Source organism: Silene latifolia, chromosome 3 (assembly GCF_048544455.1).
Source record: "Silene latifolia isolate original U9 population chromosome 3, ASM4854445v1, whole genome shotgun sequence".
NCBI lineage: Eukaryota > Viridiplantae > Streptophyta > Magnoliopsida > Caryophyllales > Caryophyllaceae > Silene > Silene latifolia.
Window position 1 is genome coordinate 105,551,352 of NC_133528.1, and position 19,970 is coordinate 105,571,321.

General features: G+C 38.4%; 1 protein-coding gene across 1 annotated transcript; it reads left to right on the forward strand.

The window, feature by feature from the left end:
• Window positions 1-7,242: 7,242 nt before the first annotated feature.
• On the forward strand, window positions 7,243-19,694 carry LOC141647818 (ATP-dependent Clp protease proteolytic subunit-related protein 3, chloroplastic-like). Its single transcript, XM_074456158.1, has 10 exons — window positions 7,243-7,654; window positions 11,207-11,308; window positions 12,480-12,602; window positions 13,600-13,659; window positions 14,618-14,714; window positions 14,813-14,886; window positions 16,922-16,975; window positions 17,059-17,142; window positions 17,294-17,421; window positions 19,355-19,694. The coding sequence occupies exons 1-9, from the start codon at window positions 7,358-7,360 to the stop codon at window positions 17,387-17,389; spliced, it is 987 nt and encodes a 328-aa protein (XP_074312259.1). The 5' UTR covers window positions 7,243-7,357; the 3' UTR covers window positions 17,390-17,421; window positions 19,355-19,694.
• The last annotated feature ends 276 nt before the right edge of the window (window positions 19,695-19,970 follow it).

Consider the following 19,970-nt stretch of genomic DNA (forward strand, 5'->3'; position numbering starts at 1 on the left):
ATGAGCAAATGAAATGAAAGAAGGTGAGTGATGAGTAATGAATTCAAGATTACCAAGCTCTTCACCGTCCTATAGGACAGGTGACCCTCCGCAGCCCAAAGCAAGTGCCTGTTGTCCCAGGTCTCAGCCCACACAGGTGCTCCCCTCAGCTGACGACCTCCTCGCCCAACGTTGGCCCGCCTCGGGGCCTCCTCCTCCTCAGCAGCCTCTTCCTCCTGGACCTCGTCCTCCGCAGCCATCATCGCAGCGGTGAAAGCCTCCTCCAAAGCCTCCTCGATAGCACGAGAAGAGTCAACAGTAGTGTCTATCTCCATGGGAGCCCTCCCAGAATTAGAAGCCTCGTCACCTGCAACGTTAAAGTAAATTTAGGCCGCGTCAAGTGACGACGAGCCTTGATTAGGGATTTTCGAGCCTTCGGAAGCCCTGAAATCGCTCTTTTCTCGCCATCTTTGGCTGTTTTCTCACAAACCCAATCACTCTTGTGGTAATTTGGGTCAAGTCAAGCCTAAGTTGAAGCCTAGTCATGGGTTCAAGTCGAAGTTTCGGCAGCATTTCGTTATAACGGCGATTATGCCCTAGAAAAGTGTCCTGAAAAAGCCGTCACAAACCAAAATTTCGAGATGGTAGGAAGTTTACCCATCATCCAAGGATCCCAAATATCAAGTTTCATCGCAAATGGGCAATCCTAAGGCCATTTTCGAAGTAATTTACGGTTTAGTTGTGAAACCGTCTCAATTTCACTCAAATGCTCAAAACTCAACGAAAATTCGAAACAAATACATGGTTATGATCCTTATACTACCAATTAGCCATTTCTAAAATCAATTTTGCAAGGCAAGATCATTTGGAGGAAAAGCCCCAAATTTTCGACATTTTAGGGTTGGAAACCCTAATTTTGTCGATCAAATTCATCCATTATAGAAGATTAATGCAAGAATGATATACATACCTTGATTAGTCATGGTGAATGCAAGCTTTTAGATCAAATTTTGGCGGAAATGGTTAAGATTTGAGAGAGAAATTGGTGATTTATATTTCGAAAAAAATGAAATGTGCCTCTGTTTTATCGCGTTTTTACGCAGAAAAGACACACTCAGGAACAGACGCAGCAGGTGTTGCGCCTCTTCCAAGAGACGCAGCTCTTGCTGCGCCTCTTCCTTAGCTTCCCTCCATACGAGTTTTCAAAAATTCGTTATGAGTTCGTTATTTGTGAGCCCATCTTTGGTGCGCCTCTTCCCTAATGCCATTTTATCTTTTTGGTCCGTTTGACGATAATTCTTCGTTCAAGACTCGCATTTCCAAGCCAATTGCAGACTATTTTACATTATTTATCGCTCCCAAGACCTTGCTTATCACAACGAGCAGGTATTCCTCCACAGGTGTTTCGACGCGCCTTCATTATATTCCCCCAGCGAGAGTAAGCGGATCGACAGTCCCTCTCGAGACATGGAGATACATTCCTGATAAGGTTTCCCAACACGGGAGTTCACGACATACAATCGTCCCTTCTCAAGTTCCTCCGAAGTTTGTTTGAAGACGACCCAAGCAGATTTCTTCCAGCAGTTCCCGCCTGTGTCCTGCTACTCACAACATTTCTTGTTTCCCCGCGGAGTGCGATAAAGGTGTCGTTCTCCAGAAGTTCCCAAACCCGTAGAGTTCTTACACTCAAGCCTTAGTTATCCCTTAGTTTGAAATTGTATTCGGGCCTCCTTCCCGTTGATGCTTTCCTTTAGGGCCCCACACCCTAGCACAAATCCTTATATATCTTTTAGGTCTTACCCTTAGCTCCTACGCTTACCTTTAGCTCCTACGCTTACCTTTAGCTCCTACGCTTACCCTTAGCTCTTACGCTTACCCTTAGCTCCTATGCACCTCCATAAGCATCTCGAGAAGAAGTCTCAGGTATGGTCTCTTCTTATGGCTGGCGAGCTTCCTTACGTAGTCTAATGGACTTTAAACGACCTTCCCCGATAGTCGACGGACTCTAAAATGTTCCCCACGACAGGTCCTTGGTTCAGACCCCTTGAGCCGCCTCGCGTCGCCATAGTCGTCAGGTTGTAATCTTCGATTGACCTGATGGCTATACTTTGACTTTCGCCTTGTCCAAGCCTCAGTCAAAGTGGGGGCTCTGTAGATACCTCATTTCTGCACCTCCCGCAAACCACCCGGTGATGATTGGGACCGCATGTTTGGTACGCGGAATGATTTGTGACAGTTTGTAGGTTTATCGTCAAGTGATTACTCAAACATTTATGTCTACCTCTTAGTTGTCATCTACGCGCCGATACGGTCGTTTTGACAGTAGTTAGAGTACATTTGGAGTCCGGGCCTAAAACCGTCTTCATTTTCTGATAACCGTTAAATCCCGAGTCAGAATGTTCTGGAATGTTCCGGATATTTCTATTCCATATTTTATAAATCTTTCACAATCTTTTAATCTTTGGTAAACAATTTCCCGTAATATTCATACAAAATATTAAGGAAAATAAGATTATCCCGTTATTCCATAAACCAAACACGGAAATCTTTCTTCCGCAGGAGGAAACCACCTGGGAAAGACGCAGCAGGGTCTTTGCGCCTCTTCCCAGTCCTTTCTCGCGTATTTTTCGTATCTTTTTCATATCTTTTCGAGATTCACTTCCAAAGTCTCTCCGAAAACCCTATTCCTTCACGTGATTAGTATAAATAGGAGCCTTCGCTCCTCATATTTCTCACGCGAGTGTACGCCCTTCTCTTCTCCCTTTGCATTCTAGACCACGTTCTTACTTTTTGGCGTCTACGTGCTTGAACATTCGACCACGTAAGCTCGGATCCTTATGAGTACCAGCCTTGTTTGCCTGACCGACCAATTTTTACCAACTCCACAATCAATCAACTTAATTAATCTTAATCGTTTTCCTCCTACGAGGGCACTTTCGTTACATTCGAGTCGAGCATCACTAATCATAAACTTAGTTCATCTCGTTTCGTCAAACATGTAAGTCTGAGGGTGTAAATTCTCTCTTTTATTTATTGTTATTTACTTTTTGTACCATTAATTTAAGATTTATGTCGAAAATACTTGTTAAAACCGATTTATAAAAACCTCGTTTAAAACCCTTTTTACGGATTACCAGAAGATAACCGTCGAGAAAGGACGCAAAGAATCGCCGCGCTCTTTGAAGGAGCGCAGATCGCCGCGCCTCTTCGTGAGGTCGCGATTCTCGCTTCCTTTCTTCTTCCTTCGTCCTCTGTAAATTCGTTTGCTTTTATTTGTTTTCGTTTGTTTTCGGCAATTCTTCGATACAATAGCATAATAATTTCACATGTACACTATTTATCCTTCATTAACACGTTTAATTTAGTCATTAAATTCGACTTAAATCCCTTATAATCCAATATTTGCGGGTTTTCGTCATTAAAATCAATCCGGGTTGTAGAGATTCGATTCTTTCATATTGAGTCTCTGGAATTCGATCTTTGATATATTTTCATCTGTCTATTGTCATATTCGTCATTAGTTCGTCATTAATTCGTCATGTTTAACCTATTTAGTTCACCCATGTCACTAATCAATCTTTCATCCATGTATATAATTCGTTTGCATTCGTTCCATCCATGTTTTACTGCTTTTATGACTCATTCATATGTAATTAATGAATTAAATCACTTCTACCCGAGTTAGTTATCATAATCAATCCTTAAAATCATCAATTAATATTAACGATTTGCGTTCGGCACACGCCAGAACTCACCCTTGGAACAGACGCAAAGAATCGATGCGCCTCTTCCAAAGGGCGATCTTCTTTTTACTTCAGTGTGATTTCTCTCGAACTTTCGTTCGCCTTGACCTGATTAATTAGTTTACGTATAATTAACTATTAACCGTATTATCGCCTACTGATTTGTTCGTTAATTCATTCTTTTATTCTTTTTCTCAAATTATCCGTTTTAGAAGTATTTTCGACATAAATCACTAAACCCGATGTAATTATTGTAATTTTTATTATTGTAATTTCCTTTATTGTATTTATTTTGTATCATTTGTATGCCTTCACATGTAATTGAACCTTAAATTTCTACTTCGACCTAATTGTTTGCTAAATTAATTGTTCACCGACTTAGTTTAATCTTCACATGCTAGGATCAAAACTTGGATGTTGCATTGCATGCATATAATCGACAATATATCGAGTATAGACAATTTCCCTAATCATTAGTAGAGGCCGCTATCGAGGCGGGCGGGATTAGGTGTTCGATCAAAAGAGCTTCCTAATACGTACCCTCACCCCTTACTCCAGATCTCTGTGAACATCCGTGTTCATTGGCATCCACGAGAGTCATTCTAGACATAGAATGCTAAGGGTAACGAGTTCTTGGTGTTCATGTCACTACTTTGTGTCTTGACATGGCACGAGGTATTCGAACGGTTTCCAATTTTCCACAATAAATTCGTGGCGACTCCACAAATGCAAACGCTTGTTTCCCAAGCGCCCCGTGGCCCCATGTCCACACCTACGCACCTCCGGAAGCTTCTCGGGAAGGAAGTCTCGGGTATGATTTCTTCTTATGGCTAGCGAGCCTCCTTACGAAGTCTAATGGACTTTAAACGACCCTCCCCGATAGTCGACAGACTCTAAAATGTTCCCGACGACAGGTACTTGGCTCAGACCCCTTGAGCCGCCTCGCATCGCCATAGTCGTCAGGTTGTAAAGCTAGAATAGACTATCACCAAAAGAGAGTCTCTTTGAGAGGTCCTAAGGGAGTTAGTGTGTCTTATCGTGGGTTTGTTGTCAAACCCAAAGTCAAAGTGATTGTAGCGGTGACATTGAAGTCTTATCTGAGGAAGGGGTGTCCGTTGATCTTATGCCATGTGAGAGACCATAGTATGGTGAGTCCGACAGTTGAGGAGATACCAGTGGTGGGAGAGTTTCCAGATGTTTTTCCAGATGAGATACTAGGTTTACCACCAAAGAGGGAGATAGATTTCAGTGTGGAGCTGAAACCAGGGACGGGACCAATCTCTAAGGCCCCGTACAGCATGGGTCCTAAGGAGTTGGAGGAGCTGAAGAAACAGTTGGATGATTTGATTGATAGGGAATACATTAGACCTAGTGTGTCACCGTGGGGAGCACCAGTTCTGTTTGTGAAAAAGAAAGATAGGAGTTTGAGGTTATGTATCGACTACAGAGAGTTGAACAGAGTTACAGTGAAGAACATGTAACCTTTGCCAAGGATAGATGATTTGTTTGATCAGTTGAACGGGGCATCGGTCTTTTCTAAGATTTATTTGAGGTCTGGTTACCATCAGGTGAAGATTCGGGATGAGGACATACCGAAGACAGCTTTTACATCGAGGTATGGTCACTATGAGTATGTTGTTATGCCGTTTGGGTTATCTAATGCACCTGCAGTGTTTAAGGATTTGATGAACCGGGTCTTCAGTCAGTTTTTGGATCGGTTTGTGGTGGTCTTCATTGATGATATCAATTGGTTCGTTACTAGAAGGTATGGTGGTTATGATGGATTTAATTGGGATTATTGATAGGATGAAGTGATTATTACAGATCACCAATAAGATGAATTGTTGTTATGAAATAACCCTTATAAAAATTAATAATAATTATTACTTTTATAATCAATACTATATATTAAATCCAGAAACCAAGGGATTTCAATGTAATTAAAGAAAGTTATACAAATTAATTATACTATATAGTTTTAAATCAGTAGCACCATGTGATGGACTCGATTAAGGGACCTCAATGCAAATATTATATAGTTTGGGTTAAAATTAAATTAGATAGAAGCTTGGTAATTTTCCTAAACATTTGTAAGAGACTAAAACATGGTCAATTTCCTTAAAATAAAATAATTAATTAAGATGGTCAATTTCCTTAAAATAAAATAATTAATTAAGATGGTCAATTTCAAGGAGACTAAAAGAAAGAAGAAATTTGGTAATTTTCCTAAATATTTATAGAAGATTAGAAGATGGTCAATTTCCTTAAAATAAAATAATTAATTAGTATAAACATGCACGCTTATGGTATTTAATTATTATCATCATAAAATTATATATTAAATTTAAAATCTATGCAATTTTACTAAACTTTATAGTTTATTAGATGTATAGAGATGTTAATTATTTAACATACAAAAATATAATATAAGTAGGTTATAAATAATTCAAGTTAGATTCCATAATATATAATATTGCATAATTCTTTCGATTTGATTTAACGCATATATGTAATATATTTATATAAATATATAATTCTCTTAACATTGCATGCCTAAGTAGTAAAAGTAATTTCATCAGTAAAGAAAAGAATTGTAACAACATTGGATATAGATATATGATAATAATCACTCATTTGAATAGTAAGGAGTTGTTTGGTTGAATATAGGAATTCGTATTGTCTAGGAAGTAAAAAAAAACACATGATTATAGAATTCATGTGAATTAGAAAACATTGTTTGTTGCCATGTTGGAAGTGCAATTCATGTAGGCATTCCCACTTACCTAGAGGGACCTAGGTAAGCTACTTTCTCCGGAGGAATTGGAATTCATGGGAACTCCCAATTCACATTAATTGGGGTAACCACACAATATGCCAATTTTGAAATTCATATGAATTTAAATTCTTGTGTTGCTTGGTGGGTAACCAAACAACCTCTAAAAGTAACAATATTATCAGCGAGATTAGTGAAAGTGGTAGAAACAATAATGGGAGTAGTGAAATAATCAATATTAATATGGCAATAGTGAAAGTAACAATAATTACGGTGGGAGTAGTAAAATTATCAATATTAATACGGCAGTAATGACAGTAACAATAATTATAGCAGGAGTAGTGAAAGTAACAATGATTACGGGAAAGTAGTGAAATGTTATTACTATTGTTTCATTAATAAGAATAAAATATTAATAGCGAGAGTAGTAAATTTGCCTCTAAATTTATTTCATCGTAATTTTAGGATATGTCATAGAAAAATATATTATTGATAAATTTATGGGTTAGACAACTTTAAATAATTTTATTTAATGAAAAAAAAAATAATGGTAAAGTAGAGGTAGCTCGAGCGAAGCCGGACACCAATACTAATTAAATTAAAGAAAATAAACATACGTAAAAATGCGTTAAAGAAAATAAACATATGAAAATAAACCCTATCGCGACCCATATTTTACCCGAACCCAAAAGAAACGAAGTCATAACCCGTTTTTCTGACCCGTTTGACAGGTGGCAGTAACACACCCATCTTCTCCGGACTCCATTCCTGCATTTGGTCTCCCTTGTAATCCACTCCACATTCTCAGCATTGCAGTGCCCAACAAGCTGCAAAATTTGCTTAAAAACCTCGACATAAATCCATGGCGAATTGCTTGCAATTACCCATGGCTTCCTCCTGCTCTATAACTTCCTCTTCATCATCTATACAGTCAGCAAATCGAGCAGTATCATTCAAAACACGGTGTTTAATCAGCTCCACCCGAAACGTTTCTAAAATTCCCATGCCACCTATAAACCCTAAGGATCCTTTTCTTACCAAACTTGCTTCCGTTGCTGCTACTTCCCCGGAAACATTTCTCCAGCGTCCTCGTGGTTCTGATACGCCGCCGTTTTTGGACCTTTTCGATTCCCCTACTCTCATGGCTACGCCTGCTCAGGTATGTCTATACGTTTTTGTTTGCTGAATTTCTTGAGATATTTTGAGTTTTGTGTTATTGAATCCCTTAAATTTGAGTGATTGGGTGTTACAAGAAACGGTGAATATGTTAGGTTTCATTTGAATTCTTTGCATGACGATGACGACATTACCTCACTGTCTCAAGGTTTCCCGCATTTTGTCCGCTAAGAGCCGTTAGGGGGTTGGTTGGGTTGGGTGTATGTCTATACGTTTTTGTTTTGGATGGCTCAAAATGAAAATTGCACCGAGAATTGCATCAAGTGACTAAATAGTACAGTAAGTTGACTTCGTTGCATGATTGTCCATAATTCAAGGATAATGAGTTCTTAGCCTACTACTTCTGCGTTCCCACCGTCTTGAGACAACCATGCCGAAGACTTTTAATTGTTAAGATTATTGAGTCGGAAGCGGGAAAGACCCAGAATGTAAACTATGTGTTACAGTGCATCTTGATATTAAGAACGGGAAAAGGGGCTTCAGCTTAATTTTGCATAATCACTAGTATCAAATAGGCCAATACTACTACACTAGCTGGCCACACAAATATTGATTGGCCTCAACAGACGTTTTTTTCATTACTATCCAAAATTGCGGAAGGAAGGTTGATTGTAGTGTAGGATTTGGAGTAGCATTTCCCACTCCATTAATTGTTCCACATGCCATTTTTGTATTTTATTGGTGAAATTACTTAATAATACCCTAGGATTGGCTTGCAAAATGGCATAGGAATGCCCTGCCAATATGACAATGGAAACGACATAAGAAAATACAGACATGAGTAAACGAGTAATTATCTAACAATGTAGGAATAAGACATCCCTAAAACGTTTCCACCAAAATATTGGATGACATGGAAAAGTAGAAAAAAAAAATTATATTATTGAAAAGATATCATGCCATTTTTTTTTTGGAACTTCTCGATGTGAAAATAAGACCAATAGTTTTGAAAAGGAATGACTGATACAACACCCATTGTAGGTTTAAAGGTGATCTATGGAGGAAAATCGTCACAATCTACTGCTAGTCATGATTTCCATCAGTTAATTGTGGTAGAGGTTGGTTGATGCCAGACTATAGATTTAGGCTAGCTTGTGGAACATGCATATATTGGATTGCGGAGCATATATATTTTGAGCTGAATTTTGGAAAATATTTTCTGGATATTATTTAATACTCCCTCCAATTCACCATTTTCTTTCCCTTTGTTTTGAGGAAAGGAATTACGAAAACCAACAAAATTACCTAACTACCCCCATATAACCATTAACCCCACCTCCACTTGCTTCACACTGACATCCCCTTGCCACAATTACCCCAGTAAACAGGAACTCAGCCCAAACCACCATCAACCCGCCGCAACCCGCACAGAAACTCAGCCAAACCACCATCAAATCGCCGCAACCCAAACGCAACCACCTCAATTCCCTTTCATCCTAGTTCTAGACAGTAGCAATTTCACCCGAACACGACGATCCAATGCAAGCCAGCCCCACAAACCACCAATCCAACTCCAAGCTTGAAAAAATACAGATTGGGTTGTGAAGGAGGGAATGGTGAGATGAGACGCTCCGTCGTGGTGCAGTGGGATGAGACGATGGCGGAGGAGTTCGGCTGCGGCTAGGGTTTCGACAACGGCGGAGTTCTGGGGAGTATCGCACGTATGATGGGGACTGCGGCTGCGATGACGGTGGCGTATGTCGCGTGAATCGTCGGATTTTGGTGACGACCGTTGTGACGGTCGGAAATCGGCATTGATTTTGCAATTTAGGGTTTTCTGGATTTTGTGATTTGGGGAAAATATGGATGAGAGGAAATCAGACATGACGTTTTTGTTAAGGAGTATGGTGTTGTATAAGGTCAGATGTGGTGGTGTGCGGTACTGGTGCTTAAGATCGGTGGTGTGAGGTGGGTGGTGGCATGGTGATGGTGGAGGGTAGGCAGGGAAACGAAAGAGAGGGCATGGATGGGTGCTTTGTCAAGTAGGATAGTGTAAGTGAGGGTAGTTATGTCAATTCATGAAGATTATATGTCCAAATAAGGAAATAGGGAAGAAAACCTAAATAACCGAACAAGGAAATAGGGAAGAATATAGTGAATTGGAGGGAGTAATTTTCTATTAGTCGTATTTCTTAATTAGACTAGACATTTCGTATTGGGTGGAATAAATAATTCAAAGACCCAAGTTTTATTCTAGGTTAATTACGAGAGAGAATTTGATAGCACAATAAAGAGGGTCGATTTGTGAGGTTCCTTCTGTAGTAGAAAACTCATTTTTTCCGGGCTCTTATTATTGGGGTTCTACTCTTTTGAAGATCGAAGGAGTTTGTTCGGACTTGGTTTGCCTTAAGATCGTTTGTCTTTCATCTTGTCGGTGAGTTCTTTGCTGGCTAAACTCAATTTGGATAGTCTCTTTTCTCCCTTTGAGATTACTATTTTGTTGGTATAATTGGGTATCTTTTATCTCATATTGAGCGCGTGTATAACGGTCTATTGTTGTACTATTTTCTCCATAATAGTGAAACTTAATTTCCTCACACGGTGGACGTAGCCCGTTATTTTCCCGGTGAATCACGTAAATCTTTGTGTCAACTTTTATTACGTTCGTTATTTATTATTCGTATCACCATTAATCAATTAACTATTGGGTACGGGACGCCTTCGTTGCAACACTACTCATATCCGATTACCTCTGATTTGAAGTAATTCATGCTTGTGAACTCATTAAGCAAGAATTAGAACTATATAGCGATTATGTTCATCATGATGAGCTAGCATAGAAGCTACAACATTTTGTGTGGGATGAATGAAGGATGTTGTAAAGTATATGAACTTACTCAGAAACCTACCAAAATGGTGACTGTGTGACATAACCAGCATTGTGTTACTAATGTTTTGATAGTGATATTCTCTTGTTAGCATTGGATTTTTGGCAATTCCATAACAAACTTTCTGTAGTCTCTTTTTGGCCATATTTACTTTCTAACTATTTGTCTTATTTCGTTGAAACACACTACTAACACCTCTTCCTCAGGTTTAATAACCTTGGAGTTGTTTGCTTTGTTCTTTTCTTCTGTCTATTGGCGTGCCTCTGTGTTCTTTTGAATAGTTATTGCTCCGTATATAGACTATTCATACACAGTTTACTTTTCTCATGTTTTTCTTAGTAACGCAATTATACTTTTCTATTGTTTCTTCCCAAGGATTTACTTATAACTTGAGATATTAGCTTCTAATTCAAGTTTATATTAAGTAGTACATGTCATTTTCATTGCTTCTTAGTGATGTGGCGGGGGGGAGGGGTCGAGGGCCTCAATTATTTTAATAGGATTGTTGTTTTGCACTCACATTGTTATTCCCTTTCCTTTTAATCTTCTCTCAATTGTACTTGTGAGTTACTTCTACATCCTTATGCTGGGTCTACGTTTTTCCTTTGCTGCCCATCCGATATGCATAATCATAATATGTAGAAGATCGAATCTAATTAAATATTTAGATTCATTGATGCACTCTGCTTGTTTGAATTGTCAAAAAGGTGGAGAGGTCTGTATCTTACAACGAGCACAGGCCAAGGAGGCCTCCTCCAGATTTGCCTTCATTGCTGCTTCACGGAAGGATAATTTATATTGGCATGCCAGTAAGTACTCTTGCAGTATTTATTAGAATCCTTTATTGAATCATCTTTAACCTTCAGTCAATCACCTTCATTGCTGCCTTATGGAGGGAGGGAGGTAGGGACAGAAGTAAGGAGTTTCTGTGTGTTTTCTTTGTGCTATGAGTTTATATTTTCCTGTTTTAAGAATGATTGAGGCAACTTTTTGACAACATCAACCCTCAAGGACTCCAGCAAATGCGGGGAAGGGGGGTTGGATGTTCACAACCTTACCTCTGTATTAGCAACACAAAGAAGTTGATTTCCAATGACCCAAAATATAAATTGTCTCAAAAACTGCATCAAATGACTGCTACTTCACAATAGAAAGAAGCAGAGTCAGTTTAGTTTATTCCATCATAATCCAAAACTAAAGACTAACGAGACTTTGGCAACATTGGAAATAAAAACAAACTAAAGACAACATATTTGAAAATTGAGAGTGGAACAGACACCATTTGGTGGTACCTATGGAGCTGTTGGTGCGGGCGGTGTCACCCAAAGACGTTAAGAACCCAAGCACTAGTTATTTTCGCAATTTGATATGTAACTAGGTCCTGTAACTTTTGAAAGGCGTCGCCTGCAGGCTTTTCTATTAAGATGTGGAGTGGGAAATGATCAGAACAATAAGTTGTTTATGATCATTCGTTACCGTAGTTATGTATTGTAAGAAGATGCTTTGACTATTTATTTTAAGCGGTTGTGTGGTTGATTTCTAGAGTAGTCACTGGGAATGGCGCCAATAAGATTCTTGGTGATACCAATAGCCTTATGGTGGGTTGTCTAATATTTGTTGATGTTACCAATAGACTGTAAATGGCGCCAGTAAAATGGGGTTTCCTTAAAAGTAAAAGCTGTGAAATAAGGGGCAGCAATATTTTAAATTCAACTGAGAACTTTTATGAACTGTCATGATTATCTTGTTGACTGTTCATGAAAATTGGAATCCACTGTACTGGACTTAGAGGGACACAACATACAGGATTGCGAGGGACACAACATTGGGATTGTAATTACCTGTGTTGCTTCAGTTTTCTCTCTATCCCTTTGTTCTTTGTGATTGCATGTAGCACTCTGTTTGAACACCTGTACAGGTTGATAGTTCAGGTAATGTTGATTCCTCAATTTTTGTTTTATTTTATTTTATTTTTTCCAGTTGGTTCCTGCTGTCACTGAGCTTGTCATTGCCGAATTGATGTATTTACAATGGATGGATCCCAAGGAGCCTATATATATTTATATAAACTCTACCGGAACTACCCGGGATGACGGTGAAACGGTGAGCGCATTTTTAATTTGGTTGTTTTAGAGCCATCTATACGTATAGTTTTGACTCATAGCTACATCAGAAAGCATATTTGTTTTATAGGAGTATAGCTTACACACAGCATAAAAATAAATAAATTGGAAGTGTCCTTAAATCACTTCTCTTAATCACTCACTATATGTGTAAATGGTGATAGAAAGATAGTGACCCATCCCTTCATACTTTCTTTAACTGTATGAGTATAGCTAATTCTTCGGAACACTGAAATATTAGTTAACCTAGGGATTCGCTAAAAAATAAGGGATTTGTTTTACCAAATTATAACATATACCCTCGATTTTTCAGAAACATCTAATATACGCCTAAACTCTCAGATTAGCACCTTAAATACCTAAAGTATCCAAATTCGAGTTTTCTAATGGTAACATATTGTGACAAAAATATAGTATATTTATGAGAAAATAAGGATTATAATGATCGCTTATACGTAGTTTGGACGAGTAATCAACCAAAATAGCCCAAATAAAATATTTAAAATTGTAAAAGTTTAGCATTTGGGGTATTTGTAGAACAATTTATTGAGTTGCGTGATTTTGAAAAACCAAGGGTATATCAACACAGGGGTACATCCTAGAAAATCCCAAAAAATAATTAACAAAGGACTTATTTGTTGCAAGTGTCGGCTTCTTAATATGTTCCACTGCAGTATTTAGGTGTTGCGTTTGTTACTATTGCTTTTTTGTCCCTTTTCTACAGTATGTTGCATTATTATAAATATATTTTATTACCAATTTATCAAGAATCAGAAATATTGTTGAGTATTTTTGTTTGCTCGCGTCATGTTTTCTTCTTGCCATCCAATCTTATTAAGTTTAGGTTGTTTGAATGTAAATGGTTGACATACCTGATTTTTCTGCAAGTATAATGGATTAATGATTTAATGGAGATCAAGGACTAACTGTTCCCTCATATTTTCTTTGTTTACTTGTTTGCTCTACGTTAAATTTAGGTTGGAATGGAGACTGAAGGCTTTGCTATCTATGATGCAATGATGCAATTAAAAACCGAGGTATGACTCTTCTGCTTTCAGGTTTAGCTAGGTGTCATCACTGTACATATGTCATCAACAATCATGTTCATTATCTTATTTCGAACAGAAATAATGACATCCTGTCTGGCTTCTTCGTGTTAGAAAAAGTGTGTTAATTGATGACAGTCGATATAGCGTGGGAGGTTAGAGCTGAAGTGGATCACTTTAATAAAAAAAATTGAATGAATGGGTATTATCTTTGTCACAGTACAAATGTTTTCTCATCTATATTCCTCAGGCATTCATTTTATGTAGATACCAATATTGTAATTTTTCCTGTAGCCAAAGGTATTTATTCTTTTGTTATGAATTATAATGGACTAAAGCAGAATGGCTTGCTAAACTGCTTGCACTTCTTTTTATTGTGAATTAGTAATCATTCAATGCAGTTCTCAATGCATTTTTCATTGTGGGTCATCCAAAGACACTCTCTTTGTTGTTAAATACATGGGTAAGAGTCATGGTATTAAATATCAGCCCGTTAGTCCCATATCAGCTGTTAAAGGATTTTACAACTTTCAATGGCGGTACTGTTCCAAAATATACAGGGTTGTCAAAAATAGCCAATATTTGGGTGATATGGCTGATATTTGACCAATATGGACAATATATTTGACAAACACAGCTGATATGTGACCGATACTTGGCTGATACAAGGCTAATAAAGTCGATACTATAAGTCTATACCGATACAATTTATATAACTGTTAGGAAAACAAGGTGCAGCATATTGTGAATTGGACCCTGAACCTTGCCTTCCTTTTATTAAATGCAATCTTTTGTTTTACTAACCATGAAGGCTAATTCTATGATCACTGTTGTGATATGATCCTCTTCTGCTAGCTTTGTAAAACAATTTGCTTGTTTCAAGGTTCTCAAGTTTGTTTCTGTTTGTCTTCTCTGCTCTAAATTGATTTGGTTACGATTCTGAATTCAGATACATACTGTTGCAGTTGGGGCTGCTATAGGTCAAGCTTGTTTGCTTCTCTCAGCTGGAACTAAGGGGAAGAGGTTTATGATGCCGCATGCTAAAGGTTTGGTGTACTAAACCTCTATTTTTTGTTGAGGCTCTGAAGCTTGCCCCGGTATTTTTTGAGATGGACCTTGATTGTTTCTCTCGAACCCTTTTTAGCCATGATTCAACAACCTCGTGTACCATCATCAGGGCTTCTGCCAGCAAGTGATGTTGCAATTCGTGCAAAAGAGGTAATATAAGTTTGTTTGATCAGAGGTCTACACGACTGTGATTGGATGTTTATCAGATAAATTATTTTCTACTGCAAAGTACTGAGCGCAAGCTCTCAAACAAATTAAGTTGCTTAGAATTGAGATTGTATTAATTTTCACACATTTTAAATTGTAACATTTAATCCTCGTACAAATTGATCTTAATAAGACCCACATCATTGTTTAACAAATCTTCTTTCCGTTCCTGATCTCCATCAAACCCTCAAAACATTTCAGTGGAGCCATTCTTACTTCGCATAGTCGCCTAACAATGTCAGTTGCTTAGAATTGAGATTGTATTAATTTTCACACATTTTAATTTGTAACATTTATGTTTTGTTGGCCCATAGGATTTACTTGGACCTTGAATACCTAATAGCGGAGCCTTGGGTAAGTATTCTTGGTGAACGTCAATTGATTGGATGGATGAATGGGGAGAATCTGTTGTGAAATTACATAAGATGGGTGTAGAGCGTATTCACAATGAGGATAGAAAGCCCATTCCACTTCTGAGGTGTTAACAAATCATCCTATAATGATAATTAAAAACCCTCAACAGACACTCAACTCAAGCTGCATAAATGGCAAACAGAGTAGTAATTAATAACTCTCCAATCACCATAGAGGCTTATACTCTAGCCTCCATGGGTTTAAATGGCGCAATCTAAGTTCATCAAACCCAGGTCAAAACCATGTGCTTTGAATCTTGATACTATATGAAATCACATAAACCGGCATTTGGTCCAGACAAACGTGGAGGAGAAACAAAGTTCACTTTACTAGCATAACAGAGGTCCCATTACAAAAGAATTGATAATGGGCGGAGTGGTACCTTGGCTCATACAGTGATGTCTATCTCCTCAATGTTATTATCGGCCTGTGGGTAACATTGAGGAGCTATTTTAACATGCGTATATGCCTTCTCAATTTTGTCCATAGTTATAAATATGGCGGACTTGCGGAGCATCATGTGATAATTTACGCTAATAAACTTTGGTTATATTATAGAGTAAACAAACTGGCTCAAGAAACTGTGCATGTTTGTTTTTATGAGACGTAATGACCGTTTGTTGTAATTTTCATGATGAGTCATGTAGTTTCTCTGTGTTGCTAACACAGGGATAGGAATAAGGTTGCGTACATTTAACCCTTCTGACCCTGCAATATGAGGGAGCCCATGGGCTACTATGGTAATGTTGTTAAACTCTTGGTGGTATCACTCAAGTCTTTTTTCTGATCGTCGTGTACAATTAGTAGCCAGCGTGTGAAAAGAGACTTGAGTCCAACCCAATAACAGACTTTGATTGCGGCCACAAGATTTTGCTTGTGGTAAAAGTATCTCTAATTCAGTTATTGTAAGAGCTGTTCACGCTAAAAGTGTGTAAAAAAATTCCTATAAAGCGTTAAAGCTCACAGGAAAGCTTTAGAGGCATGTCAGTCTTATCCGCTGTGTAAGGATGCAGATGATAAGCTCACATGTAGGTTCTAAAGAATATAGTTTGTTTTCGTTAATTTTTTTCCCCCTCATTGAGTGGTCATGTGTCCCTGTATATTATTGATTGATGCTGACCAATGTTGTTCTTAGCCACATTAGCTAAACTGGTTATTTAAAATATTTTTGGTGGAGCCACCACATGTCCAAGATGAGCCTAGGTTTGTATGTTAATATCTACATTTAGAAGTTGTTGTTCCGAGAGCAAAACAACCGTCTAATGATGGACGTATGAAATACCAAAAAGAGTGTAAATGCTCTGTCTGACTTATTTTTGGATTCTACTAAAGCAAGCACAATGATATGGTTGCGGTAAGTGGGTGGATAGAGTGATGTATTAGGGCATAAAGAACTAGATAAATTATGGAACAGAACAGCAGATTTCCTGCAGTTGTGACTGGAATAAATCACTCGCATTGATTTTAGTGTTTAAAAGTCAAAATTGCGCTTTTGTCTCTCCTTAGGTTACTATTTTGCTCATTCTCTGCTTGTATGTGATGTCTCATCTCATTGAGTTTGCAGGTAATTATCAACAGGGATACTCTAGTGAAACTCTTGGCAAAGCACACAGGAAATGTGAGTTAGATCTCTGATCTGTGACCATAATTTCACCTGCAAACTGTCTCAAAGGCTTATTTCAATCACTTAACTTCTTACAGTCCGAAGAAGCAATTGCAGACGTCATGAGAAGACCATTTTATATGGATTCAACCAGAGCCAAAGATTTTGGCGTCATAGATCGGGCAAGTTTCTCTATGACTAAAATCTCCCGTGTTTCGTTGTTTGTCGCAACACATGTTCTTGTTGCTTTTGGATTTGTACTTTTGCGTGTCGTGTTTATAAAAAGTTTTTGGTTGATGTACGAAGTTCTTGTTTTTTTTGTTATTTATACAGATACTATGGCGAGGCCAAGAAAAGGTTATGGCAGATGTTTCTGCACCTGAGGACTGGGATAAGGGTGCTGGAATCAAAGCAGTTGATGCAATTTGACCATTTCAATGACAAATATTTATATTTTTATTGTAAGTATTGCACTCCCTCCATTAATTTGGATTCACTACATTTTCCCATTTATACCTTTCCAACCAATTTACTAGAATCACTACATTTTCACCTAGGGTAAATTTGAGGGTAAAATGATAAAAATACTCTCTCAAAAGTTATGGGGCATTAACTTGCACTCTCGATAAATTGACATAACATTTTCTTCTTACTTGCCCCTTTCTTAAAATTTATTGTATATGGAGATGTAAACACGGGCGGGATCCCTTGCGAATTAACTGGCTGTGCGAACTGTACGAACTACGCAGAGCATATAGGCACACTAGATACACCAATCAGCACTCCCGATACGCAAATTGATTTTTGTATTTGGAGTAATAGTTTGTGTATCTGGAGTCCTGTTTTATGCATCCAACACTTAACTATGAATTACCACCGCCTACCGTCACCCACTACTAACACACCACTACAACCACACCCAACCCATGAACCACCTCTGCCCCTACGCCACCAGACCCACGCCAGCAACCTCCCTCCGAGCCGTTTCCTCTCGCCGTCGTCACCACATCACCACGGGGCGACCACCCTATTCGACCCTCTTCCAATTTCCTTCGTTACTACTTGTATTTCCTTCCGTGACGAGACAAGGCTCCAAGCACCACATCATGCGCAGCCACACAACCCACCCCACTCACCAGCGACTACCACATGCCAATCATACGCCTCGATTAGTTATGATTCACCTTTTTTCAAAATTCGATCTAATTGTTTGGCCTATCAAAAGCGAGAATTTTTTCGAAAAACTAATTGTGCAAATGACGTCATCAGGAAGTTTTATTTGGCGTTTTTGTGGTCGGCAAAGACGAAAAAGAAAGGAGGTGGTTTGTCGGCGTGGTCAACGTGGCCGGCGATGGCGAGTACTGTCTCTGTCAGTCGTCTGCCTGGCCGAGTGGTGATGGTGGTAGAGAAGGACAAGAAGGAAGAAGGAAGTTAAGAGAGTTAAGAGTGTTTGGTAAGGATGAGGGTGAGTGAAGTAAAGGTCGGGTGTTTGGGGTTTGTAGCGGTACAAGGGTTTTGAGGAAGTTCGTACAGTTCGTATTATAAGGTAGGTTCGTACGGGATCCGTATTTGTATACATTTAATACAAATGCTTGAAAGGATATCTGATTTTCTGTATTCCTTGCGCATCTATAGAATTCAACTAATGGTCGCTGTAAAGCTGACCATAGATTTGAATCTTGATTTGGAAAGCTTTTGATGTTGGAAAGAAGTTGGGAAGGAACTTGATCAGGTTGGAGTCCACACCACTTATTGTGGTTGTCTAGACCTATGCCTAGGGGGTTTTGTTTTAAGTCTACATTTAGGAGTTCGTTGTAATTTCGCAGTTACATGTGAAAGTTTATGGACAGTAGCATCCCAAAATAGTGAGTAGTATAGGTTAAGGTTGTTGAGCAAATACTAGGTGAAATGCAGCATTTTATTTAAAATCCGGTCATATACTAGTATATCCAGCAAACAAGTTATTCAGGCCGAGTCGTTGGATAGGGTAATTCTGTGTTCAGTTCTATTTAAGGTGTATTACTATCGGTCAGTCCGTGTTGTGTCATTTCACGGTTGTCATGGGTGACTTTTGAAGCTTTTTCGGTCATTTCTTAAGTTTGTATATAAACTTGGGTGTAATTTCAAATTGATTATTTCATATTAGTTCGGCCACTATCATGTTGGTGGTTTTAGGTGTAGTCATTTGGATCTGTAAGAAAATTTCAATTTGGCTACGGGTTGGATCGGGTCAATTCGAGTTAGTTCATTTGGCCTTTAGGTTTTGTTATTCTGGTCGGTCACTAGAGACAGGTAGGTTTTGTGAAGTCTATGTTCAAGTACTATCTAAGCAACAATTTTCTATTTCATCATCTAGTTACGAAGAGTATGAGAAACATAGCTGCGTGCTTTCAGGTGCTGGGTAGCCAAAGCGATTTCGCCGAGGAATTGGCAGGGAACTACATCCCTACAACATAAGGAGGGTCCTGTTAGCTTTATGCTTGAACATGTGATGGCGGGTCAAAGATCCCTGAAGAACAGTGATACTGTAAATGTGTTTGTTTCACCTTATTATCCATGCGTAGTTAATTTAGTTGATGCTGTAAATTGCATTGTCGCGAAGTTAGCCAAGATGATGTTATTGGGTCTTAATTGCACCCTAGTGTTCAAGTACTTTGGTTAAGTATCTCAAATTTTATCAATTCATATATTGTGATTTTGCTTTCGAAAGAAATGAAATCATCTGTACGAATAATACAAGTCCCAGCAATGTTGATATCTCAACGTACCCCACATTTGGCATCCCACAAGTAAGAAGTTGTCATATACTCGTCGTAATTCTCTTATTCTAGATCGTGAGGATGGAAGTATTCCTACTTTAACTCGGAAACCCTTTTAAACCTAATTCTGTAAGGGTGTTGCTCTTTCATGTATGATTTACTCAATCATGTACATGTTTTTCCACTTTACCCCTCTCATTTCAACATTTTTTTTCCAATTTTCAACTCATTTCATTTCTCTCTCATAACTC